Below are 26,989 nucleotides of genomic sequence, written 5' to 3'. Positions count from 1 at the left end.
AGCAAGATTCAAACTCATGATACTTGCACTGGGGGAGATTTCCAATTTTAGTTGGGATCCCCAGTGATATTTATACAGAGGGCAGATGGTTTCATTTCAGTGGGAGGAGCAGAAGTTGGTGCAATGGAACCACGTGGGTTAAGTTTCCACAGAGATCCTCATAAGCAGCTGTCCCCATTTCTGTAACACCACGCTACTCCAACTCTGTCTCCTTGTGTGTTGAATTAGCTAGCTAGTAGGGTTTCCCTTGTCCACCTGACTGCTTCCACTTTCAAAGGATCAACCTCCACCTTTTCTGCAACAGGATGCCACCATCAAACACAACTTCCCTTCCATTCCACTTTCAGCAATCCGCAGGGATCACGCTCCCTGTGACACCCTTGTCCACTCCCCTATCACTTCCAACACTTCTTCATTCCCCCATGGCTCTTACTCGTGCAATAGCAGAAGTGTGACACTTACCCATTCACCGTCCAAGGCCCCGAAACACCTTGCGCTTGAAGCAATGTTTTGCTTATACTTCCCTCCAATCTAGTTGAAGATCACAATGCAGTTTTCTTTACATGGATGAAAAGAACCACAGACTGAGTGTTCAGTTTGCAGAACATGTCCGCTCTGTCAGTCTGGATGACCCTGACCTGCTAGTTGTTTGCCATTTCAATAAACCACCTTGTTCCCATTGTAACATTTCTATCCTGGGCCTGCTACAGTGTTCCAACAAAGCTCAACACAAGTTTGAAAAGCAACATCTCATTTTTGTCTATGCACATAGCAGCCTCTAAGGCTCAATGTAATATTGAGTTGGGTCTCATTCAATTTACTGTCAGCACAGGAGACCCATTTTCTCCTTTTCACATTTCCATTTACATCCATTCTACATCTCTATCACTCCTTTAAAACCATTAACATGCCCCTTGTCTCCTGCTCTGGGCACTCTCAGAATTTGTTCCACTCGCTCCCCTTCCCCCTCTATCAGCAGGATAAAAACGACCATTTTTCAGCTCCTTTCGATTCTGAAGTAGAGTCTTAGTGGACTCGAAAGATAAACTCTTATGTTTCTCTCTCCGCAGATGCTGTCCGACTTGCCGAGTTTCTCCAGTGCTTCCTGGTTTTATTTCAGATTTCTAGCATCTGCACTATTTTGCTTTTACTCAATTAACAACATGGGGTTCTTCAATTCTACTGGTCTCCTCCCACTCCCGGGAAAATCAGCAGGAGTGAGATTGGAGGTGGAACATCCTGACGTATAACATTGGCACATGATTATCATCTCCTGCCTTTGTCCCAACCCCAATCCTGGCAATGGAAATTTGGTCCTAGTTTCTAAAATCTCCCTTTCCACTTGAATCGTGTGATTCATGAGCCAAGTTAAAATGATCAAAGTATTTGATAGACACTTTGGAAGAAACTCTTTCCTTAATTAGGTGAGTCCACATTAAAGGGCAGCACGGAAGTTCGCAGGAGCTTAAAATGAGAGCTGGAACTTCAGGAAGCTTATCTTAACACCAAAGTGTAGTGGAAATCTTATTACCAAGTTACTATGCTTTGTTCTTCAACTTAATGATTATGCCACAAGATGCTTTGTAAATTATATTCAAAGGGCAAAAAGCTCTCACTAAAATTTGGATCATATTGCAACCTGTTGTCTCTGGTCAATACTTTCTGAAATTTGAGCCAAAAGTATGGTTCCGCATATGGATTGTGGGGCCATCTTAAGACAGAAGCTTTGCACAACCTCTTGCGTAACTGCAGATACCTTGACTTTCTCAAGGATTGATCGAGAAGGACCAACACAATGACGTCAACCTTCTCATCCAATAGCCGCTGATGTGCAATGAAGAAAGCCTGTCTTAACTGTCCACTCACAAAATAAGGGTTTGTCAGTATAAAGATTGTTTTCCTACTTTGGTAAATGGCGTCATACAAGTTCTCTATTGATGACTTCCCCGGAATCCAATCCCTCTCCTCAAGACAGAGCCTGAAACTGTGTAGGCCTTTCTTCTCCAGATTGACCACCAGTTCATCATAAACCCAGTCTGCGACCACTTTGCACGTGGTGTCGAAAACTATAAATGCATCGTAGTGCAGATTTTCCTGGTCGATTGTTGCACTCCCTTTTAACTTGGCAGCACAGACATGGAAGGCATACCAGAAATCCCAACCAAACAGCTTATTCAGTATTGGGAGGACTGTGAAAGTTACTGTTAGCAGAAAAGACAAGACAAAGCTGATGCTTCCATAAACCTTTTGGCAGGAAAGGGGATTTGTTGAAAGAATGCTCATTCCTTGTTGCGATTCTGGAAACTCGCATTTCCAACTTGTAGTGAGCTCTGGCAATGACACATTAGTGTCTTCGATAAAGTGAATAAACCAATCAGCATCACACGTACAACTGAAAGGGTTATTGGCCAGAGCTAACACTTCCAAACCTCCCAATAACTGAGAGGGAAAACTATTTTCGTTTAATATTTTTATACGATTATGGCTTAAGTCAAGATAACGCATCGCCTTGACTTTGGAGAAAAATGCACTGGGAAGTTCCATTATCAAATTGTGATGCAGGACAAGTTTGGAAAATGTCTTGGGGAAGTGACATGGTGTTTTAGGCAAGCCATTAAGTAAATTATTGCTTAAGTCTAGAAGCTGTAGGTTGACTAGCACTGTCAGATTGTCCCAGTTGAAAAAGTTGATTTGATTTTTGTTGATGTAAAGCTCTTTCAGACTTGACGGGAATCGAACCATTGCGTCTGGGGGCACAGTCATCAGCTTATTTTCCGAGATGTCCAGGAAAGTCAAATTGTGAAGATTGTAGAAGAAACTCAAGTATGTGTTTGTTCCACTTTCCCACATTAAGCTTAACATGTTGCCCTTAAAGTCTAATGCATTCAAAGAGTTGCTGTGCAGCTCAGTTGACACCCGCTGAGCTATTTGGTTATGGGCTAGACTTAAGTACCTGAGAGAAGGGAGCATATTGATGAAGCTGAAATTATGCCCCATCCCTTTCATTTCAAAAGTGTAACTGTTGTAACTGAGATCTAAAGTCTCGAGCAATGGGATCTCTGAAAATGCCTTGCCATGGTAAAAATCAATTCTGTTGTGAGTAATGTCCAAGTGCTTCAGTTTTTTCAACTTGTTGAACTGAGAGCCATTTAGCGTCTGTGTCAGATAATTCGAAGACAACAAGAGGCATTCAACATCTTCCAATCCTTCAAAATCTTCGGCTTTAATATCTGCAATGTTGTTGGATGATAAGTCAAAAGTCTTTGCGTAAGAAGAACATCTTTGAAAGGAAAATCTATCTTTAGTATTGGCATGCTCATTATTCTCACCTTCACTTCTTCTCTCAGAAATCTGTCGCTCTTGATAGCTGGTGGAGTCCTCTTCAATTCTGTTATTTTCATCACCGTACCACTTGGAGGTCCGCCTTGAAAATGACACTTTGTTTTCCGACAGTCCAATGTATTTCAATGTCGTTATATTTTCAAACAGTTTCAAGTCAACAGTCTTTATGAAATTCATTCGGAAGTTTACGGATTTAAGATTGGGGAGCCTGAGCAGAGAGTGTATGCCTCTCTGATCTAGCTTGCTGAAGAAATACCCATCAATCTGAAATTTTCTCAAAGAAGTTAGGTTCACAAAAGAAGGAGGTAAGACCAGGCGATCAAAGGTTTTGTAAGGTTCATAGTTATACATCAGGTTGAGATCTTGTAGCATGTGGAGGTTTGCAAAAAATGTGGCGTTTTGAATTTCATAGGCAAGGAAGTTGTCTGACAGATCAAGTTCGGTTAAACCTCCCAGAGAGTGGAATAACTGGGCATCAAGCTTCCGAAGGGAATTACCTCTGAGCACGAGCTGCTTCAGTTTTCTAAGGGGGTGGAAGGCTCCAGGAGACAGCTCGATGGGTTTGTTGCCTTTACAAGGAAAACAGGGTTGGGAGGCATGATCGCATCGTTGGCAGTTCCATGCCAGAAGAAGCTGCTCCAAATCAACGAGACCTTTAAAATCCTCTGCTGAAATGCGCTGAATCTTATTCTCGCAGAGACTCAGCCTAGTCAATGACCGCGGAAGACCTCTGGGCACAGCTTTCATGTTATTGAAGTCCATTTCGAGTATGTGCAGCCTGTGCATTCTCTTAAATGTGTTCTCTGCAATAGTCATTGAGGTGTTGCATGGATTTTGGTAATAGCAGTTCTTGCTGATATTCAGAACCTCCAGGTTTACCAGATTGGAGACGTTGCTAAACTGCAGATTGATGATATTGTTGAGGATCAACCTCAAGTCAATAAGGTTTGCAGGCAATGGTGGAATTCTCGTCAGACTGTTTCCTGTAAGGTCGATCTTTTTCAATTTGCGAAGGTGGAGGAATGCTGTGGGTTCAATGGTCAGTTTGCATTTTTCACCAGGGGACCGGAGTTTCCCAGGACAACAGTTATAACTCAGGTCAAGTATCTCAAGGTTTGGGACACCAGAAAAAGATTCTTTCTTGATCTCTTGAAGTGAATTAAAATTTAGCAGCAGTGTGGTTGCATTTTCTGATCTGATTATAGGTATTGATATTAAACCCCTGTGGCTGCAATTAATCAGTCTGGACAGCCACAGACCATCGCATGGCAGGAAGCTTGGAAAACGACAATGGGTGACGATGCAATTAAGAAGGACAAGCAGTAATTCTCTCAAACGATTCTTGCAAATATCCTGCAGTAAAGTAAAATGAGAATAAACGTTTTTTAAAATTCTTTTTCTTATAAAATGACATTCTTGTGTGATTTGATTCTCTCTGTCAATCAGAAGTCAATTGATGGGGTAAAAACAATGACTGCAGATGCTGGAAACCAGATTCTGGATTAGTGGTGCTGGAAAAGCACAGCAGTTCCGGCAGCATCAGAGGAGCAGGAAAATTGATGTTTCGGGCAAAAGCCCTTCATCAGGATTTTGCCCGAAACGTCAATTTTCCTGCTCCTCGGATGCTGCCTGAATTGCTGTGCTTTTCCAGCGTGACTCTAATCCAGAAGTCAATTGATCTTTAATCATCATACGAAGTATGGTTAGTAAATTTGCAGATAGAACATAGAATATTACAATGCCCTTCGGCCCTTGATGTTGCCCCGACTTGAAACCAATCTAAAGCCCATCTAACCTCACTATTCTATTATCCTCCATATGTTTATTCAATGACCACTTAAATGCCCTTAATGTTGGCGAGTCCACTACTGTTGCAGGCAGGGCATTCCACACCCTGACTACTGTCTGAGTAAAGAACCTACCTCTGACATCTGTCCTATATTTATCACCCCTCAATTTAAAGCTGTGTCCCCTCGTGCTAGCCATTACCATCCGAGAAAAAAGGTTCTCACTGTCCACCCTATCTAATCCTCTGATCATTTTGTATACCTCTATTAAGTCACCTCTTAACGTTCTTCTCTCTATTAAGTCTCTCTTAACCTTTCCTCATAAGACCTTCCCTCCATACTAGGCAACATTCTGGTAAATCTCCTCTGCACCCCTTCCAATGCTTCTACATTTTTCCTATAATGTGGTGACCAGAACTGTACAAGTACTCCAAGTGCGACCGCACCAGAGTTTTATACAGCTGCAATATGACCTCGTGGATCCGAAACTCAATTCCTCTACCAATAAAAGCTAACACACTGTACACCTTCTTAACAACCCTATCAACTGTGTGGCAACATTCAGAGATCTATGCACATGGACACCAAGATCTCTCTGCTCATCTACACTACCATTAGTTCAGTGCTCTTTATTCCCATTGCACCTTCCAAAGTGAATCACCTCATACCTTACCACATTAAACTCCATTTTCCACCTGTCAGCTCAGCTCTGGAGCTTATCTATGTCCCTCTGTAACCTGCGGCATCCTTACGCAATGTCCACAACTCCACCGACTTTAGTGTCATCCGAAAATTTACCAACCCATCCTTCTATGCCCTCATCCAGGTCATTTATAAAAATGACAAAGCAACAGTGGACCCAAAGCAGATCCTTGTGGTACCCCACTAGTAACTGAACTCCAGGATGAACATTTCCCATCAACCACCACCCTCTGTCTTCTTTCCATGAGCCAATTTATGAACCAAAGCACTAAATCACCCTCAATTCCACCCCTCTGTATTTTGTGTAATAGCCTACCATGGGGAAACTTAGCAAATGCCTTACTGAAATCCATATGGGGCACAGTGGTTAGCACTGCTGCCTCACAGCTCCAGAGACCTGGGTTCAATTCCCGCCTCAGGCGACTGACTGTGTGGAGTTTGCACGTTCTCCCCGTGTCTGCGTGGGTTTCCTCCGGGTGCTCTGGTTTCCTCCCACAGTCCAAAGATGTGCAGGTCAGGTGAATTGGCCATGCTAAATTGCCCGTAGTGTTAGGTAAAGGGTAAATGTAGGGGGTATGGGTGGGGTTGCGCTTCGGCGGGGCGGTGTGGACTTGTTGGGCTGAAGGGCCTGTTTCCACACTGTAAGTAATCTAATCTAATCTAATCAACTGCTTTACCCTCATCCATCTGTTTAGTCATCTTCTCAAACAGCTCAATAAGGTTTGTGAGGCACAACCTATCCTTCACAAAACTGTGTTGACTATCCCTTAAGCAACCTATTCCTTTCTAGATGATTATGAATCCTATCTCTTATAATCCATTCCAAAAATTTGCCCACAACAGAAGTAAGGCTCACTGGTCTATAATTACCAGCATTATCTCTACTCCCCTTCTTGAACAAAGGGTCAACATTTGCTATCCTCCAGTCTTCTGGCACTATTCCTGTAGACAATAACAACATAAAGATCAAAGCCAAAGGCTGTGCAATCTTCTCCCTAGCTTCCCAGAGAATTCTCAGATAAATCCCATCCGGCCCAGGTGACTTATCTATTTTCACATTTTCCAGAATTGTTAACACCTCCCCCTTATGAACCTTAATCCCATCTAGTCTAATAGCCTGTATCTCAGCGATCTCCTTGACAACACTGTCTTTTTCCTGTGACATTGTCTTTTTCCTGTGGATAACACCAAAATTGGAAGTGTAGTGGACAGCGAAGAAGGTACCTCAGATAGGCCAATGGGCTGAGGAATGGCAGATGTAGTTTAACGTAGATAAACGTGAGATGCTGCATTTTGGAAAGGCAAATCAGGATAGGACTTATGCACTTAATGGCAAGGTCCTCGGTAGCGTTGCTGAACAAAGCAACTTTGAAGTGCGAGTTCATTAGGAATAAATCTGATGAAGGGCTTTTGCCCGAAACGTCGATTTTGCTGCTCCTCGGATGCTGCCTGAACTGCTGTGCCCTTCCAGCACCACTAATCCAAAATCTGGTTTCCAGCATCTGCAGTCATTGTTTTTACCTAATTGATAGTGTCTTTGACCCTGAATCAGAAAATTGTGGAGTTCAAGACCAAGCTGAGGGGTCTGATCAGCTAATGACACCTCTTCAGTGCATTGTGGTACTGCGGGAATGTTGCACTATTTAAGACATTAAGAAAAGAATGAGAATGCGTGAGCAAATCTAGGAGGATGTGAGAATGTAACGTTTTCACTCATCAAGTTGCTTTGGTGGAGACAGGTTCAATTGAAGCATTCAGGACGGCATTGGATAATTATTTGTACAGAAATGGTGGACAGGGACATGGGGGAAGGCAGGAGATTGGCATTAGGTATTAGAACTGGGTCAGGCATGATGGACCCAACTGCTTTCCATTGCACTGTAACAATCTGAGATTAGACTCAAGAAGCATGGCGGAGTTTGCCCTGCTGTTGGGACGATAGTTACTTCCCAAACAGCATCACTTAAAAATTAGATTGCAGAATGATGGCCCATCTATCCAGTGGAGAATGTATCAGTACAGTGGGTATTTCACAAAAGAATGGAGAAGCAGCCAGTAATATCATTGCTGTTCCTTGCAGCCTCACAATGCTGTGCACACAGGATCCTAATTGGCCCTGTTTTCAATATGGTCATTGGTTCTGGCTAGCTCAGTGGGCTGGATGACTGGTTTATATTGCCAGTGTGGGTTCAATTCCAGCACACTCTGAGGTTACCATGAAGGTGGTAACTCTTCTTGCATGTGGCATGGTGGCCCTTGGGTTAAACGCCATCCTATTGTCTGTCTCACACAATAGAGTGGAACTGTGATGACTTTATTTATTGGTGTTTGAGGGATCATTCAAAAGAGTTATGTAGTTACTGGCCTTTTCATAAAAAATACTTGCCCCTCCTCTACTTTAAGCACAAAATCATGGCATGTTGTAGATAAAGTTGAAAATCATACAACACCAGGTTTTAGTTTGACAGGTTTAGTTGGAAGTACAAGCTTTTGGAATGTTGCTCCTTTGTCCAGTAGATGAGTTACCTGATGAAGGAGCAGTGCTCCAAAAGCTAGTGCTTCCAAATGAACCTATTGGACTATAACATGGTGTTGCATGATTTTTAACTTTTTACACCCCAGTCCAACATCGGCACCTCCACATCATGCTGCAGGATAGATAGAGAGTATTTACTTTGGGAGACAATCATTGATTGCCAAGACCTTTTTGGGTCTGAATGTTTGGAAAGATGGAAGAGGGGAGCAGAATCAAACAGCTGAGCTTACTGAGATGAGGGCTACTTTCTCAGCTCACTGTTTGCCTCTGAAGCTAATATCCTTTGACTTTCAGTGACATTATCATCACTGAACTCCCCCACTATCTACAACCTGGAAGGTTGAAGGTGATGGGGAGGGGAGTTATTGTTGACTAGAAACTGAAATGGACCAACCAAACAAATACTGGCTGCAAGAGCAGGTCAGAGGCTGGGAATTCTGTTGCAAATAATTCATTTCCTTACTTAGAAAGCCTGACCACCAGGAGCGGAATGGAATATTTTGCAATGCTGTTCCTTCCGGATGATGTGTTGCCTCCAGGGTACCAAGGTCAGGGATGTCTTGGATCGCATCTACAGAATTCTTAAGAGGGAGAGCAGCCAGAAGTTGTGGTACACATCAGTACCAATGACATAGGTAGGGAAAAGGAGGAGGACCTGAAAAGAGAATATAGGGAGGTAGGTTGGAAGCTAGAAGGCAGGATGAGTAGACTAGTAATCCCACGATTGCTACCGGTCCATGTGCTAGTGAGGCTAGGAACAGAGAGAGAGTGATGAACATGTGGCTGCAGGGCTAAAGTATGAGGGAGGGCTTCAGATAAGTGAATCATTGGGATACCTTCTGGGGAATGTGGGACCTGTACAAGAAGGGCGGGTTGTGCCTGAACTGGAAGGGTACCAATATCCTGGGTGGGAGGTTTACTAGAGCTCTTTGGGAGGATTTAAACTAGATTGGCAGGGGGTGGGAACCTGAGCTACAGATTAGATAATGGAGTAGGTCGTGAACAGGCAGACACTGGCAGTCTGTGAGGAGAGATAGGCACTTCATTGGGTAAGGTGCAGTCAGTGGGATGGGTTGAAGCGTGTCTATTTTAATGCAAGAAGTATCAGGAATAAGGGTGACGAAGTCAGAGCATGGATCAGTACTTGGAATGATGATATTGTGGCCTTTACAGAGGCTTGGATATCACAGTGTCAGGAATGAATGTTGGATATTCCAGAATTTATATGTTTCAAAAGGAATGGGGGGGAAGGTAAAAGAGGTGGAGGAGTGGCATTGCTAATCAGGGATAGTATCAAAGCTGCAGAAAGGGAGATCATTGAGGAGGGTTTGTCTACAGAGTCAGTATGGGTGGAAGTAAGAAACAGGAAAGGAGCAGTCACTTTATTGGGAGTTTTCCACAGGCCTCCAATAGCAACAGACACACGGAGAAGCAAATTGGGAGGCAGATTTTGGAAATGTGTCAAAGTAACAGGGTTGTTGTCATGGGTGACTTCAACTTCCCTAATGTTGATTGGAACCTACTTAGTTCAAATAGTTTAGATGGAACAGTTTTTGTCAGGTGTGTCCAGGAATGGTTCCTGATGCAATATGTAGACAGGCTGACTAGAGGAGAGGCCATATTGGAGTTGGCAACGAACCATGCCAGTGTGTCAGATCTCTTGGTGAGAGAGTATTTAAGTGACAATGATCACAACTCCCTGAACTTTACAATATTCATGGAGAGGGATAGGAGTAGACGGTATGGGAAAATACTTAATTTGGGGAGGGGGAGTTAAAATGCTATTAGGCAGGAACTGGGGTGCCTAAATTGGGAACAGATGTTGTCAGGGAAATGCATGACAGAAATGTGGAGGTTGTTTAGGAAGGTCTTGCTGAGAGTGCTGGACAGGTTTGTCCCACTGAGGCAAGGAAGAGATGGTAGGGTGAAAGAACCTTGGGTGATGAGGGATGTGAAACATCTAGTCACGAGGAAGAAGGAAGCTTTCTTCAGATTGAGGAGGCAAGGATCAGACAGGGCTCTAGAGGGTTACAAAGTAGCCAGGAAGGAACTTAGGAGAGCCAGAATGGGGCATGAAAAAGCTTTAGCAGGTAGGATTAAAGAATCCCTCAGGCATTCTACACTCTTGTGAGAAACAAGAGGATGGCCAGAGTGAGGGTAGGGCCTATCAGGGATAATGGAGGGAACTGGCGCTTGGAGTCAGAGGAAGTAGGGGAGGACCTTAATTAATACTTTTTTTCAGTATTCACTACTAAGAGGGACCTTGATATTTCTGAGGACAGCATGAGACAGACTGATATGCTAGAACAGGTTGATGTTCGGAAGAAGGATGTGCTGAAAATTTTGAAAAACATAAGGGTAGATAAATCCCCTGGACCAGACGGGATATACCCTCGGTTTCTATGGGAAGTGAGGGAAGAGATAGTTGCATCTTTGACGATGATCTTTGCATCTCACTGTCTACTGGGGTAGTGCCAGATGATTGGAGGGTGGCAAATGATATTCCCTTATTTAAGTAAACGAATAGGGATAATCCTGGGATTACAAACCAGATCTTACATCAGTGATGGGCAAAGTATTGGAGAGGATTCTGAGAGACAGGATTTATGATTACTTGGAAAAGCATAGTTTGATTAGAGATAGTCAGCATTGCTTTGTGAGGGGCAGGTCTTGCTTCTGAGTGGGTTTCCTCTGACAGTCCAAAGATATGCTGGTTAGGTGGATTGGCCATGGGAAATGCAGGGTTACAGGGATAAAGTGGGAGATGGGTCTGGGGAGGATGTTCTTTGGGGGGTTGGTACAGACTTGATGGGCTGAATAGCAGATTCTATAAAAGGTGGCACGGTGGCTCACAGCACCAGGGTCCCAAGTTCGATTCCAGCCTCAGGTGACTGTCTGTGTGGAGTTTGCACATTCTCCCCATGTCTGTGTGAGTTTCCTGTGGGTGCCCCGGTTTCCTCCCACAGTCCAAAAGGTGTGCAGGTCAGGTGAATTGGCCATGTTAAATTGCCCGTAGTGTTAGGTGCATTAGTCAGAGGGAAATGGGTCTGGGTGGGTTACTCTTCGGAGAGTCGGTGTGGACTTGTTGGGCCAAAGGGCCTGTTTCCACACTGTAGGGAAGCTAATCTTATTGAATTCTTTTAGGATGTGACAAAACACATTGCTGAAGGTAGAGCAGTGGGTGTGGCATATATGGATTTTAGCAAGACGTTTGATAAAGTTCCCTATAGTACGCTCATGCAGAAAGGAAGGAAGCATGGGATACAGGGATATCTGGTTGCCTGGATACAGAATAGGCTGGCCCATAGAAGACAGAGGGTGGTGGTGGATGGAAAGTATTCAGCCTGGAGGTCGGTGACCAATAGTTCCACAGGAATTGGTTCTGGGATCTCTGCTCTTTGTGATTTTTGTAAGTGACTTGGATCTAGAAGTGAAAGGGTGGGTTAGTAAGTTTGTCAATGACTTTTTTCCATGGCAGAAATATCTATCACAAAGGGGCATAATTTTCAGGTAATTGTAGTTGTGAATAGTGTAGAGGGCTGTTATAGGTTGCAACGAGATATTGACAGGATGCAGAACTGTGTTGAGAAGTGGCAGATGGAGTTCAACCTGGAAAAGTGTGAAGTCATTCACTTTAGATGGTTGAATTTGAATGCAGAATACAGGGTTAAAGGCAAGATTCTTGACAGTGTGGAGGAACAGAGGGATCTTGGGGTCTATGTCCATAGATCCCTCATAGTTGCCACCCAGGTTGATAAGGTTGTTAAGAAGGCCTATGGTGTGTTGGGTTTCATTAGCTGGGGGATTAAGTTTAAGGGCTTTGAAGTTATGCTGCAGCTCTATAGAGTCCTGGTTAGACGACTTAGAATGTTGTGTTCTGTTCTGGTCGCCACATTATAAGAAAGAAATGGAAGCTTTAGAGAGGATGCAGAGGAGAATTACCAGAATGCTGCCTGGACTGGAGGGCATGTCTTATGAAGAAAGGCTGAGGGACTTAGGGCTTTTCTCATTGGAACGACGAAGGATGAAAGGTGAACTGATAGAGGTGTACAAGATGTTGAGAGGCATAGATAGAGACCTTTTCCCAGGGCGGAAATGTCTACCACAAGGGGCATATTTTTCAGGTAATTGTAGGAAGGTTTAGGGGAGATGTCAAAGGTAGGTTAGGTACTCAGAGAGTGGTGGGTGCATGGAATGCACTGCCAGCAGTAGTAGTAGTATAGTCAGACATTAGGGACATTTAAGCGACTCTTGGATAGGCACATGGAAATTAGTACAATTAAGGGTACATAGGTTAGTCTGATCTTAGAGTAGGATAAAAGGCTGGCACACCATTTAGTGCCGAAGGGCCTGTACTGTGCTATACTGTTCTATGTTCTATGTTCACTGTTATTGAGTCAAAATCCTGGAACACCCTCCCTAAAACCATTGTGGGTATTTATATCACATGGGCAGTAATGGTTCAAGAAGGCAGCTCACTTGCCCCTTCTCCAGGGCAATTAAGGTCATGGATAAAGTCAATGGCCAAAGTCTTTCCCCCAGGTTAGGAAAGTTGTCCAAAACTAGAGGACTTAGGTGTAATGTGAGAAGGGAAAGAATTAAACCGGACTTGAGAGGCAATGTTTTCACACAGTTGTTTGGATTGAGCTGCCAGAGAAAGTGGTAGAGATGATTACAACATTTAAAAGACATTTGGACAGGTGTATAAATGGGCAAAGTTTGGAGAGATTTGGGCCAAATAGAGGCAAATGGGACTAGTTCAGTTTAGGAAACCTGGTCGGCATGGACGGGTTGGACAGGAGTGTGTTTCTGTGCTGTATGGTTTTTTGACCCGATGACTGTAAGGGGTCGCAGATTCAAAGGTGAGATGAAAAGGAAGTACTCTTCTCAAAGACTCACGAATCTGTGGAATTCACCATCCCAGTGTGCAGCAAATACTGGGACATTGAGTAAATTTAAGGAGTCGAAATGTGTGGCATGGGAAAAGCGCAGCAGGTCGGGCAGCATCCAAGGAGTAGGAGAGTTAACATTTCGGGCTCTTCATCAGGAATGTTGCGGGGGAGGGGGCTGAGAGATAAATAGGAGGGTGGGGCTGGGGGGGAAGGCAGCTGGGAAGGCGATTGATAGATGCAGGTGGGGGGGTGATTATGGGGAGGGTGGAGTGGATAGGTTGGAAAGAGGCAATCAGGCTTTGTATGCTTTAAGGACTGGAGAATAGCTAATGTTGTTCCTTTGGTTAAGAAGAGCAACAGGGAAAATCTTGGAAATTACAGGCTGATGAGACTATGTCAACGATAGGGAAATTATTGAGAAGACTCTTAGGGAAAGGATTTACAAACCTTTGGAAAAATGTTGACTTCATGATCGGCAGCACGGTTTTGTGTAGGAAAGGTTGTGTCTCACAAACCTTTGAGGAAGTAACAAAATGATTGATGAGGCAGGGCAGTAGATGTTGTCTACAGTGACTTTAGCAAGGCCTTTGACAAGGTCTTCATGGAAGGTTTATACGAAAGGGGAAGTCACATGGAACCCACGATGAGCTTGTAAGATGAATATGGAACTGGCTTAGTGATAAACGACAGAGAATAGTGATGTTGGGTATTTTTCTGACTGGAGATCTGTGAGTAGTGGTGTTTTTAGATTGGTTAGATTAGATTAGATTACATTACAGTGTGGAAACAGGCCCTTCGGCCCAACAAGTCCACACCGACCCGCCAAAGCGGGTCCATACATTTACCCCTTACGTAACACTACGGGCAATTTAGCATGGCCAATTCACCTTACCTGCACATCTTTGGACTGTGGGAGGAAACCGGAGCACCCGGAGGAAACCTAAGCAGACACGGGGAGAACGTGCAAACTCCACACAGTCAGTCGCCTGAGGCGGGAATTGAACCCGGGTCTCTGGCGCTGTGAGGCTGCAGTCCCTGGTGTTCTGCAGGGACTGGTGCTGGGTCCTCTGTTGTTCGTAATATATATAAATGTTTAGAGGAGAATGTAGATGGTCTGATGTGTAAATTTGTGGATAACACAAAGACTGTGGGAGCTGCAGATAGTGAAGAAGATTGCCAGAGTATCAGCAGGATATAGATAGTCTGGAGACTTGGGCAGAGAAATGGCAGATGGAGTTTAATCCAGACGATTGTGAGCTGATATATTTTGGGAGATCTAATGCAGGAGGGAATTATACACTAAATGGCAGAACCCTCAGTAACATCAACATACAGAGGGATCTCAGAGTACAAGCCCACACTTCCCTGAAAGTGTCAACACAAGTGGGTAATGTGGTTAAGAAGGCATATGTCATACTTGCCTACATTGGTTGGGGCATAGAGTATAAAAATTGGTAAGTCATGTTACAGCTGTATAGAACTTCAATTCGGCCACATTTTGAATAATGTATAAGGTTCTGGTTGCTACATTATCAGAAAGATTTGGAGACTTTGGAGAGGGTACTGAAATGGTTTACCAGGATGTTGCCTGGTTTGGAGGAATCTCAGCTATGAGGAGAGATTGGCAAACTTGGTTTGTTTCCATTTGAATGTCGAAGGATGAGGGAAGGATGATAGAAGTTTACGAAATTGTGCGAGGCATGGGTAGAATAAATAGTTGGAGGAGTAATTTTCCCAGAGTAGAAATGTCACTTACTAGGGAACATGGGCTTAAGGTAAAAGATGGTAAGTTCGAAGGAGATATAAGAGGCAAGTTTTTTTGCACAGTGGATAGTGGGTGTCTGAAATGCGCTGCCAAAGGAGGTGGGTACAATAGCAACACTTAAGAAGCATTTGATAGCTATATGTATAAGCAGGGATTAGAGAGGAATAAAGTATTGGTGCAGTCTTAGTGGGCTAAAAAGCCTGTTCCTCTACTGTACTTTGCCCTTTGAGAGGGATAGATTTTTAACTAGGAAAGGGTTGAAGGGTTTTGGAGAGTGGATAGGAAAGTGGAGTTGAGGCTGAGGTGAGATCAGCCATGATCGTACCAGAGAGCAGAGCAGCTGAAGGGGCTGAATTGCCTACTCTAGTTCCAAGTTCATATGTCCTTATTTAATGATGACGGCAGCTTTACCAACTCTAACGGGGCTTGACATGACTGAATATAAAGAAACCACTTGAGTGGCATCTAACAGTTTCAGCATTTACTGCTTCCAACACAGGCACATTGCCTTTGTATATCAACTGCAAAATGTACTGCAGCAACTCACCAAGACTCCTTAGCCAGTATCTTCCATATTTGCAACCTCCACCAGCTGGGGCTATGCGCAGCAGATGCATTGGAACACCACCACTGGCAACTTCCCTCAAAATCACACACCATCTGGATTTGGAATTAGATCGCCATTCCTTCATTGTCATTTCACTGGGTCTAAATACTGCTACTCCCTCACTGAAGGCATTGTGGATATATACACGACATGGGAGCAGTGGTTTAAGAAGGCAGCTCTCCAGCACCTTCTCCAGGGAAATTAGGGATGATGAATAAATGCTGACCTAACTAGTGATGGCCATGTTCTGCAGACAAGTAAAAAGAAGTGCAGCAGAGATCGCTATGTCAGAGCCTCTCCAATCAATATTGTTCACAGAGTTGACCATGGTGTGAATTATCACCTTATGGCATCAATACCCTTTGGTGAAGATGTCCAAGAAGGACTAAACTGACAATTAGAATTTCATCAGTAAAGTTTTGCAGTGTTCGGGATGTGATAAGTAGAAGTACCTTGACCCCAACTTCTCTCCACTCTGCTGCCTCTTTTGAAGTTTTAGCATACACTATCCATTGCCTTCCACTGTTACCTCCCTTATCAGAAGTACAAAAAATGCTCAAAGTTGTCATAACGGATGTGGATAAGTGAACACGTAATACAGTTCAGCCTAGTCAGCATGGATTTGTGATTGGGAACTTATATTTGATGAAATTATAGAGTCATAGAGTAAAACAGCATGGAAACAGGCCCTTTGGCCCAAACTGGTCCATTCTGACCATGGTGCCCACTCAACTAGTTCCAATTGCTCACATTTGGTCCCTATCCCTCTAAACCTTTCCCAACCACATATTCCAAAAGTTTTTTTAAATGTTGCTCTTGTAGCTGCCTCAACCATTTTCTCTGGCAGCCCATTCCATATACGTACCACCCTCTGTGTGAAGAAGTTGCCCCTCAGGTCCTTCTTAAATCTTTCCCCTCTCACCTTAAACCTATGCCCTCTAGTTAACAATTCCTCATCCCTGGGAAAAAGACTGTATGCATTCATGCCATCTATGCCCCTAATGATTTTATACACCTCAATAAGGTCACGCCTCATTCTCCTACGTTCCAAGGAATAAAGTCCTATCCTTGCCAATCTCTCCCTACTAGTCCTGACAACATCCTCAAAAATGTTCTCTGCACTCTTTCCAGTTTAACTATGTCTTTCCTACAACAAGGTGACCAAAACTGTACAACAGTTTTTTGAGGATATTACTTACAGAACTGAGAAGGGGAAGTATTTGGACATAGTACATTTGGATTTTCAGAGGGCTTTTGATAAAGTTCTCCACTGTAAGCTGATTAGCAAAATTAGGGCACACAAGTAAAACACTGTCATGGCTTAAGGATTGGCTAAAAGATAGAACATACAGAATAGGGAAGAGGGGCAGGTCTCATACTAGGAGATTGGTACTAGTAGGATCCACAAGGACCTGTACTTAGACCCCAGCTATACACAATACATTTCAATGTTCTGGATGTGGGGATTCAGTGTAATATTTCCAAATTTACGGATGGCACAAAGCTAGGAGGCAGTGCAAAAATAAACAAGTTAAGTGGGCCCAACAAGGCTAGACGGCATTTATTTTAATGCAAGGAGCCTTGCAAGTAAGTTGAGGATGTGGCTGACTGCAAAAGAGGATTGGGAAAGTTTTAAACACCAACAAAAGACAATCAAAAAAAGGGGGAGAAAAGAAACTTTGAGGGTAAACTTGCAAGTAATGTCAAGACAGACAGCAAGAGTTTCTTTAAATATAGAAAAAGGGAAGAGAGAAGCCCAAGTGAACATAGGCCTCTCAGAGAATGAGGCTAAACTACTAATAGTCATAGAAACTGCACAGGGAGGAAAGAGGCCATTCAGCCCATCAAATCTGCACTCACCCACTGAACAGCAGTCCACCCAAGCCTAGCCTCTTACCCTACCCCTGTAACCACACACTTTCCATGGCTAATCCACCTAGCCTGCATATCCCTGGACACTACAGACAATTTAGCATGGCTAATCCACCTAATAAGGGACCAGATGATGGCAGGGGAGTTGATAAATGTTTTGCATCAGTCTTCACAGCAGTTACACCAAAAGTATTTCATAATGAAAGTGCAAAATAAGCAAGGGAAATAAATCTAATAAGTATAACTAGGGAGAGAAACTAATGGGACTAAAAGCCAGTATGTCCCTCAGACCTGGTGGACTGCATCCTCAGGAGTTAAAGGGAGTAGCTACAGATATTGTGGACACACTGGGAATGACCTTCCAGAAATCCTTGTATTCTGCAAAAGTTCCAGAGGTTTGGAAAATTGCCAATGTGAAATGCCTTTATTAAGAAGGGAGCAAGGTAAATATAGTCCAGTTATTTTCCCATCTGTTGGGGTGGCACAAATTCACGCTGACTAGTCTTACATCCAGCTGAGATGATGAACAAAGTCTCAGTTTGGAGTCCCATTTGGAAAATGGCAACTCCAAGGAGTTAAGCACAACCTCATTATGCAGTGAAGTGTCAGTCTGGATAATGCTGTTACGTCCACAACTGGTTAGTTCAGTTGGTTGGATAGTTGATTTATCATGCAGAGTGATGCCAATACCAATTCCTGCACTGGCTCAGGAAGGGCTCTCATTCACAACCTCTTCTCTTGCCTGAGGTGTGGTGACCCTCAGGTTAAATCACCACCAAAACATAGGTTAGCTCAGTGGTTAGCACTACTGCCTCACAGCACTAGGGACCCAGGTTCAATTCCACCCTCGGCTGACTGTCTGTGTGGAATTCTCCCTCTGGGTGCTCTGGTTTCCTTCCCCATTCCAAAGATATGCAGGTTAGGTTGTACCCAGGGATGTGTAGGTTAGGTGGATTATCCATGGGAGTTACAGGAGTAGGGTTGGGGACTGAGTCTGGGTGGGATGCTCTTTGGAGGGTCAGTGTGGACTCGATGGACTGAATGGCCTGCTTCCACACTATAGGAATGCTCTGCGATTGAAAACTGTTTCAGTCTGTAATAAAGAATGCAAAAGAAGAGCATTTCGAAGTCCTTAATATGATCAAACAGCTTCATGAAGGGGAAAACATGCCTGACAAATTTACGAGAATTCTTTAAGGTGATAAGAAGCAGACCCTGCATCCTCTTGAGTTTTGAAGAATGAAAAGTAATTGTGTAGAAACCAACAAGAATATTTAAAGGGACAGACAGGTTAGATGCAGATAAGATGTCAGTATCTAATTCTGTTAATGGGTTGCTACATACAAACGACTTAAAGATATTAAAGTGTAAGGATCACTGGTATCTCACTGTCAATGGAGTGGGGTGGGAGGGTGGGATCGAAAGCTTGCTCATGATGACTTTGGGGATACACGTGCAAATTTTTTTTATTTCTTCCCAAGATGTGAGTGTTACCTGACTATTTATTACCCATCCCTAATTGCCCAGAGAGCAGTCAAGTGTCAACACCATGGCAGTTTCCTTCCTGAAAGGAGACTAGTGAGGCAGATAGGTTTTGCTGACAATCGACAATAGTTTCATAGTCATTATTAGACTCATAATTCCAGATATTTATTGAGTTCAAATTTCACCATCTGCCATAGTGGGATTTGAACCCAAGCCCCCATCATGTTAGCAGGGTTCTGGTTTATAGCCTACTGATGATACAAATTGGTCTTTGCCTTCCCATTTTATATACTTGCACAAGTATGTAAAACATAAATCAATATAATGATATAAAAGCTATCAATGCATCAGAGGAAAGCCCTTTTAGCAACAGGATGTAAGAAAGAATCTATGCAATAATAGGCAAAATGGATCATAATATTTTGGCAGATTAGCTGAACTGTAAAATATCATCTGTCCTAGCATGCATGCTAAGAATTTGCTGCAGATGGTCCAAGGATATAGTCCACCTCAATTAGATTTTGGTCAAAATCCTAAAGTCTGTCAGCAATAAATGTTTAGCTGCAGATTGGACGGGGCCGTAATTAGCTCTACCTTCCCTAAGTATTTAAATGCATTCCTGCAATCAAAAGAGCTTTTATTCAAGTTGAAGTCTCAGAAAGAATTCAACGAGTCTTAGACTTATTTGAGGCATTGGAAAGCTCAGAGAGTGGGTCTGGGAGTGAACGTGCCCCTTGAAAGGGATGGTGAAGCATAGAAAGGAATCCAGTTAATAAGAGGAGGATGTCAAACAGCAAGACTCCAGAAAGTGGTCACAGGGATATACATAGAGAACAAGGCCAGGAATGATACCAAGAGCAGAAGATGTGTGCTCACCAAGCCTTTGTGACTGCAAAGCAATCAGGACACAGCTTCCAACAACATTACTGCGCTGTAATGTTCTATGAATGAACACAATATTTGATTCTATGAACAAGAATTCCAGGGCTGAAGGGAATTTGGGGTATGCCCAGAAGCCCCATATCAAGGACACTCAGTGTTGTGCTATTGATGGATATGTAAGGAAAAGAAATGCTTCTTGATGGTGCATATAAAGCTCAGGTCAGATTTGTAATTTGAGAAACAATTGAGTGACCAGTAGGTGACGGTAGACTCCCCAACAGTAGGAGAAGTGAATTTCAAGTCATTCCTAGCACTTTAAACAACATAGTCATGGGCATGTAAATCTGTTGATGTCAAAACAGCACTTCTGTGTGGTTGAAAAATTCAGACAGAAGAATTTTAAAGCCTCTGAAACTATAGAACATAGCACATAGAACATTACAGCACAGTACAGGCCCTTCGGCCCTTGATGTTGCGCCGACCTATCATACCGATCTGAAACCCATCTAACCTACACTATTCCATGTACATCCATATGCTTGTCCAATAACGACTTAAATGTACTTAAAGTTGGCGAATCTACTACCGTTGCAGGCAAAGCATTCCATACCCTTACTACCTCGAACATCTGTCCTATATCTATCAGCCCTCAATTTAAAGCTGTGCCCCCTTGTGCTCACCGTCACCGTTCTTGGAAAAAGGCTCTCCCTGCCCACCCTATCTAACCCTCTGATTATCTTACATGTCTCTATTAAGTCACCTCTCAACCTTCTTCTCTCTAACGAAAACAGCTTCAAGTCCCTCAACCTTTCCTCGTAAGATCTTCCCTCCATACCAGGCAACATCCTAGTAAATCTCCTCTGCATCCTTTCCAAAGCTTCAACATCCTTCTTATAATGTGGTGACCAGAACTGTACACAATACTCCAAGTGCAGCTGCACTAGAGTTTTGTACAGCTGTTGCATAATCTCAGGGTTCCGGAACTCGATCCCTCTATTAATAAAAGCTAAAACCCTGTCAACCTGGGTGGCAATTTTCAAGGATCTGTGTACCTGGACACCGAGATCTCTCTGCTGTAAACTTGTAAAAATGTTAAATTTCTAATAAAAATATCTATAAAAAAAAAAAAAAAACTCCATTTGCCATCTCTCAGCCCAGCTCTGCAGCTTATCTATGTCTCTCTGTAATCTACAACATCCTTCGTCACTATCCACAACTCCACCAACCTTAGTGTCGTTGGAAATTTACTAACCCACCCTTCTGGAGATACAGAAGGGAAATTATTGAGTCTATGAGATAAATTATACTTCCAGCATGTGGTATTTTTCACTTAGGCCTGTCTTGTTAAAAACTAGTTGTATTTTGCTAAAAACAGTCTCAGCAATGTTTTGTAGGAGAAAATTACGCAGATGTTGGAATCTGTACTGAAAGCAACAAATGTTGGAGATCATGGCATGTCAGACAACGTCCATGGAGAGAGAGCAAGCTAACCTTTTGAGTCTAGATGAGTCTTCATCAATGCTGAAGTGAAGTGAGGAGGGGACAGCATTTATGCAATGGTTTGTTGAAACAGTGAAGAAAGGTTAGAAAGTAGTTCCTTAATGAACGTAAATGACCTGAGGCAGTGGAAAAATTAGTAATGGGTAAAACTATAAGGGAATTCAAACTTAAAACTCAGGTCTCAGGAGCTTCTAAAATGATAAAATTTGGTATTAGACAGACTAAGTGGGGAATAACTTGAAATCAACAGACCCACTGAGGAAATGTTAATAGGATTCTGATAAATTGGGTCAGATCTAAGCAAAAAAAGGATCCCTGCAAGCAAGGAAGAAGCAGATCAGCTGAGAAGGTTAATCTGGCAATTAAAGTGGTTCGATGTGTTCTAATCAACCTGTTCAGAAATGTTATTACACACCTCTAGACCAGGTGGGACTTGAACTTTGGCCTCCTAGCTCAGAGGAAAGCACATACCACTGCACTATAAGAATCACCCTGCTCAGCAAGCATTATTTAAAAACTTTAATGACATGGACCATAATTAGCAAGATTCAGATCAACACAGGGGTCCTTGGAATGGATTCCTAATCTACTACCTAAACCACTTGGCCACTACATGCACACAATGTAGATCAGTAAGTGCGATAATGCATTAGAATTTGTACCATTTCATAGAGTCATAGCGTCATAAAGATGTACAGCATGGAATCAGACCCTTTGGTCCAACTCTGTCAAAATATGTTACTGTTAAAGAAGGGCTGAAGATAAGTAAGACATTGAAGAAATTAATTTTAGAGCAGTGTATGCTCAGATTCCCAGACTTGGGTGACCCAGAGTAATAATATTAGGCTTCAGTCAACAATGAAATTAATGATGCTTCACAAGTTAGTTTCTCAATGCTTATTCAAATACAGCAGGATTCACTACATCTTTAGTGGGAAGAAATACCCATTTTCTTGGATAATGATAAAAATGGAAAGACTAGATAAAAGTATTTTCACTGCAGAAACAGTGGTAGACGTGAAAGGTACGGCTATGTATTTGCCAAGTATTTTAAGGGATTTTCTATATTGGAGGGAATCAGAAAACAATTTAAATACTATAATTGATAGCTGTTCACTCTGGAACAATGTTCACTCAGTGAAAAATGCTGTGGAAGAGCCATTGGAGGATAGATCTTATGAGTAAAACAGAAGCTGGAAAGTAAGGAGATGTTAAAAATAAAATTAGTAGATTCAGATCATCAAACAACAGATTAGATTACAAAGAGGAGGCTTATCTGACCAAATAGTTGGACCTTGTTGAAGTGGAGACCCTTGTGTTATCATGAATTGTTGTAATCTTATTGATCTCTTTTGTTTTCAAGAGATATAGGAATATAGAGCTTGTTAGAGATTGTTCGTACAATAATTAAACATATAATTTATCATCATTTTGTATACTTTCAAATAAATAGCTTTTTTGTCATTTGTTTATTAGGAAAAAAGGAAAGAAGGATTCTATTAGTATCTAAATCTGTTAATAGGATGCTAAAAACCAGAGAATTAAAGGTAATTTATTCTTATTGCTTATTGCTGCCCCTTTTGCAACATCATCTGAAAAAGGTTGGGTTCCATACCGAGAGTGCTCCCAGTTCGGTGCTACTTTCCTGAGCCCTCCATCTTCTCCAAACTGATAGATGACCTCTCCAACATCCAGTTGTAACTGAACAGAAATTTCCTCCAACAAAATATTGTGAAGACTGAAGCCATTGTCTTTGGTCTTTACCACAAATTTCATTCTCCATCCCCCTCCCCCTCCCAGGCAAACAACTAAGGCTGAACCATACTGTTTGCAAACTTGGGGTCTGAGTTGACTCAGATGATCTTCTAGTTACAAATCCATGTTGTCACTACATCTGCATGTTTATAACTTGGCAATGTCACCTGATTTGAATCACCTCATCAGCTCATCTGCTGATGAAACCATCGCTGATGCCTATGTTACATTTAGGCTTGATTATTCTAATGCACTTCCATCTTCTGTATGTCATAATCCTAAACTCAGCTAAATCTCTGCTGTCATGTCCTAACAAAGAGATTCTACAAATACATTAAGAGTAAGAGAACAACTAGAGAGAGAATGGGCAGCCTGATGGCAATGGGTGGCATGGTGGCACAGTGGTTAGCACTGTTACCTCACAGTGCCAGAGACCCAGGTTCAATTCTCACCTCAGGCGACTGACTGTGTGGAGTTTGCACATTGTCTGCGTGGGTGCTCTGGTTTCCCCCCACAGTCCAAAAATGTGCAGGTTAGGCGAATGGACCATGCTAAATTGCCCGTAGCGTTGGGTGAAATGTAGGGAATGGGTCTGGGTGGGTTGCGGGTCAGTGTCCAGGTTCAATTCTCACCTCAGGCGACTGACTGTGTGGAGTTTGCACATTGTCTGCGTGGGTGCTCTGGTTTCCCCCCACAGTCCAAAAATGTGCAAGTTAGGCGAATGGACCATGCTAAATTGCCCGTAGCGTTGGGTGAAATGTAGGGGAATGGGTCTGGGTGGGTTGCGGGTCAGTGTGGACTTGTTGGGCCGAAGGGCCTGTTTCCACACTACGTAATCTAATCTTTTAAAAAAAAGAATTGGGCCCCTTAAAGATCAAAGTGGTTATCTTTGTGTCATCTCACGGGAGATGGGAGAGATATTAAACGTCAGTTTTTACTGTGAGGAAAGAAATGAAGGCTAGAGAACTCAGGGAAATAAATTTGATGTTTTGAAAATAGTTCACAAGACAGAAGATGAAATGTTGGGGTTCTCAGAAAATATAAAGGTGGATAAATCTCTGGTACCTGATCTGATGTATCTCTGGATGCTGTGGGAAGTTAGGGAGGAAATTGTGGGGACCCTTGCAGAAATATTTATGTTACCTATAATTATGGGTGAGGTGCTGAATGACTGGAGAGTGGCTAATGCTGTGCCTTTGTTTAAGAAGGGATGTAAGGAGAAGCCTGGGAGTTATAGACATGTAAGTCTGACTTCGGTGGCGGGTAAGTTGTTGGGAGGAGATTCTGGAAGATAGGAATTATATGCAATTGGAGAGGCAAGGAATGATTAGGGATAGTCAGGATTGTTTTGTGCAAAGAAAATCATGTCTCACAAACTTGATTAAAATGTTTGAGGAAGTAACTAAGAAAACCGATGAGGGCAGAGTGGTGGATGTTGTTTACTTGGAATTTAAGAAAGCCTTTGATAAGGTTCCACATGATAGACTAATTTGTAAAGTCAGATCACGTGGGATTCAAGGTGAGCTTGCCAATCGCATGCAAAGTTGGCTTAACAGCAGGAGATAGACGGTGCTGATGGAGGGCTACTTTTCAGTCTGGAGGCTGTTACAAGCAGTGTTCCACAGGGATTGGTGGTTCCACATCTGTGTATCATTTATATAAATGATTTTCATGGCAATTTAGGAGACTATGGTTAATAAGTTTGCAGATGACACAAAAATCGGTTGGACAGGGGGCAATGAAGAAGGTAATTTAAGATTGCAAAGAGATCTTGATCAATTGGGTCAACGAGGTGAGGTGTAGTGGATGAAGTTTAATTTGGATATATGCGAGGTATTGCATTTTGGTAAAACAAGCAAGGGTAGCACTTATACAATTCATGATAGGGCCCTGGGTGGTGCTGTAGAACAGAGAGACCTAGGGGTTCAGGTACATAATTCATAGATTCCCTACAGTGTGAAAACAGACCCTTCAGCCCAACAAGTCCACAGTGATCCTCCAAAGGGTATCCCACCCAAACCCATTCCCCTACATTTACCTCTGACTAACGTACATAACCTACACATCCCCAAACACTATGGGGCAATTTAGCATGGCCAATTCACCTAACCTGCACCTCTTTGGATCATGGGAGGAAACTGGAGCACCTAGAGTAAACCCACACAGACACAGGGAGAATGTGCAAACTCCACATAGACAGTCACCCAAGGCTAGAATTAAACCTGGGTCCCAGGCGCTGTGAGGCATCAGTACTAAGCACTGAGCCACCATGCCACCCCTATGAAGTTTAAATCACATGTAGACAGAGTGGTTGAGAAGGAGTTTAGCATGTTCATTTTCATTGTTCTTTTAGTATAGGAGTTGGATGTGATGTTGAGGATTTACAGGATAATAAGGTCTCTACTGGAGTATTGTGTCCAGTTCTGGTCGCCCTGTTATAGGAATGATATTATTAAGCTTGAGATGGCTCAGAAAAGTTTTTCCAGGAAGTTACCAGGAATGGAGGGCTTGAGTTATAAGGAGAAACTGGATAGGCTGGGACTTTTTTCACTAGGAGGTTGAGGGATGACTTTGTAGAGGTTTATAAAATCATGAGGATACAGACAAGGTGAATGGCAGGTGACTTTTTCCGAGGGTGGGAATTTCAAGACTTTTTTTAAGCTGAGAGGAGAAAGGTTTAAACAAGACATGAGGGGCAACTGTTTGACCCAGACAGTGGTGGGTGTGTGGAATAAACTCCTAGAAGAAGAGGTACATGCAGGTACAGTTACAATGTTTAAAAGATATTTGGATAAGCACATGAATAAAAAATGTTTGGAAAGATTTGGGCCAAGTGGGACAAGTTTAATTTGGGATTATGGTCAGTATGGAAAATTGAAGGGTCTGTTTCTGTGCTCTGTGACTCTATAACTCACCTGTCACCCCAATGATCACTGTTCGATATCAGTTTCCTATTGATCAACACATCGATGTTAAAATTCTCACCCTTGTTTTTATATCTCTCCATGGCCTCACCTCTATCTAAGCTGTGCAGTCTCTTTGACACTTCCAACCTTCAGTCTATCAGTGTTTCTCAAACTCTAATATCTTGTGCTCTGACATTGGCAAACTAGCCAACTCAGGAATTTCATCTCTGTGTCTCTCCAGTTTTCTAACCCACTCTTTACCTTTAGGAGTTCCATAAAACCTTGCACTAGAATGGAAGGGTCCATGAATAACAATGAATGCAAAGAGACAGGGCATTACACATAATGAAGATAAGGGTTCAATATTGGGATAAGGAGGACAAAACCCAATGGACAATTGAAGATAAGTTTCCATTCCTGATTGTGAAGAGATGGAAAATTGGATATAACACCTCATTTGTACATCATTCGGTTATAGAGCTGATAAAGTTCTAAAGAGGGAAAAGGAAGGAGAGATAAGTGAGATATAAACATATTCTATAAATTTTACTTTCCTCTCTTGAAGCTTAGCCAAAGCTGAAAAGCTATTTTCCCAATTCTGTTTCCCTAGCCTGTGGAAAATAAGTTTGCACGCAATGCACTTGACCCAAACTGAAAAACTGTCTCCATGAAATCTTAAATGTACTTACCATTTTATCAGTGTCTTTCGCAAATGCAACTTCGTCAGTCATGAAAGCTCTGTCTTTGAGTCCAAACTTATCAAAATTGATCTGCTGGCTCTAAATGCAATGTAGTTATTTGGTCACATGAGATTGAGTGCAGCTAGCTGTGTTTCCTTTTGCGGAACCAACTGCGAGTTGTAACTCACTGCTAGAGTTTCACTTCTCCTCTGCTTCAGAAATAGTCATAAAAGTTTGCACAATCTCAGTTGATGCAGCAGTTGCAATTTTAAAGCTGA

The 26,989-nt window shown here is 42.6% G+C and overlaps 1 protein-coding gene across 1 annotated transcript; it reads right to left on the bottom strand.

Annotated features, from left to right (window-relative positions):
* Nucleotides 1-808: 808 nt before the first annotated feature.
* tlr9 (toll-like receptor 9) lies at nucleotides 809-26,793 on the bottom strand. Its single transcript, XM_043707663.1, has 2 exons — nucleotides 26,721-26,793; nucleotides 809-4,695 (listed from the first exon to the last, which is right to left on the bottom strand). The coding sequence occupies exons 1-2, from the start codon at nucleotides 26,760-26,762 to the stop codon at nucleotides 1,558-1,560; spliced, it is 3,180 nt and encodes a 1,059-aa protein (XP_043563598.1). The 5' UTR covers nucleotides 26,763-26,793; the 3' UTR covers nucleotides 809-1,557.
* Nucleotides 26,794-26,989: the final 196 nt, after the last annotated feature.

Source organism: Chiloscyllium plagiosum, chromosome 18 (assembly GCF_004010195.1).
Source record: "Chiloscyllium plagiosum isolate BGI_BamShark_2017 chromosome 18, ASM401019v2, whole genome shotgun sequence".
Classification (NCBI taxonomy): domain Eukaryota; kingdom Metazoa; phylum Chordata; class Chondrichthyes; order Orectolobiformes; family Hemiscylliidae; genus Chiloscyllium; species Chiloscyllium plagiosum.
The sequence above is the reverse complement of the archived record's forward strand: the minus strand, read 5'-3'. Positions and strand labels throughout refer to the sequence as shown.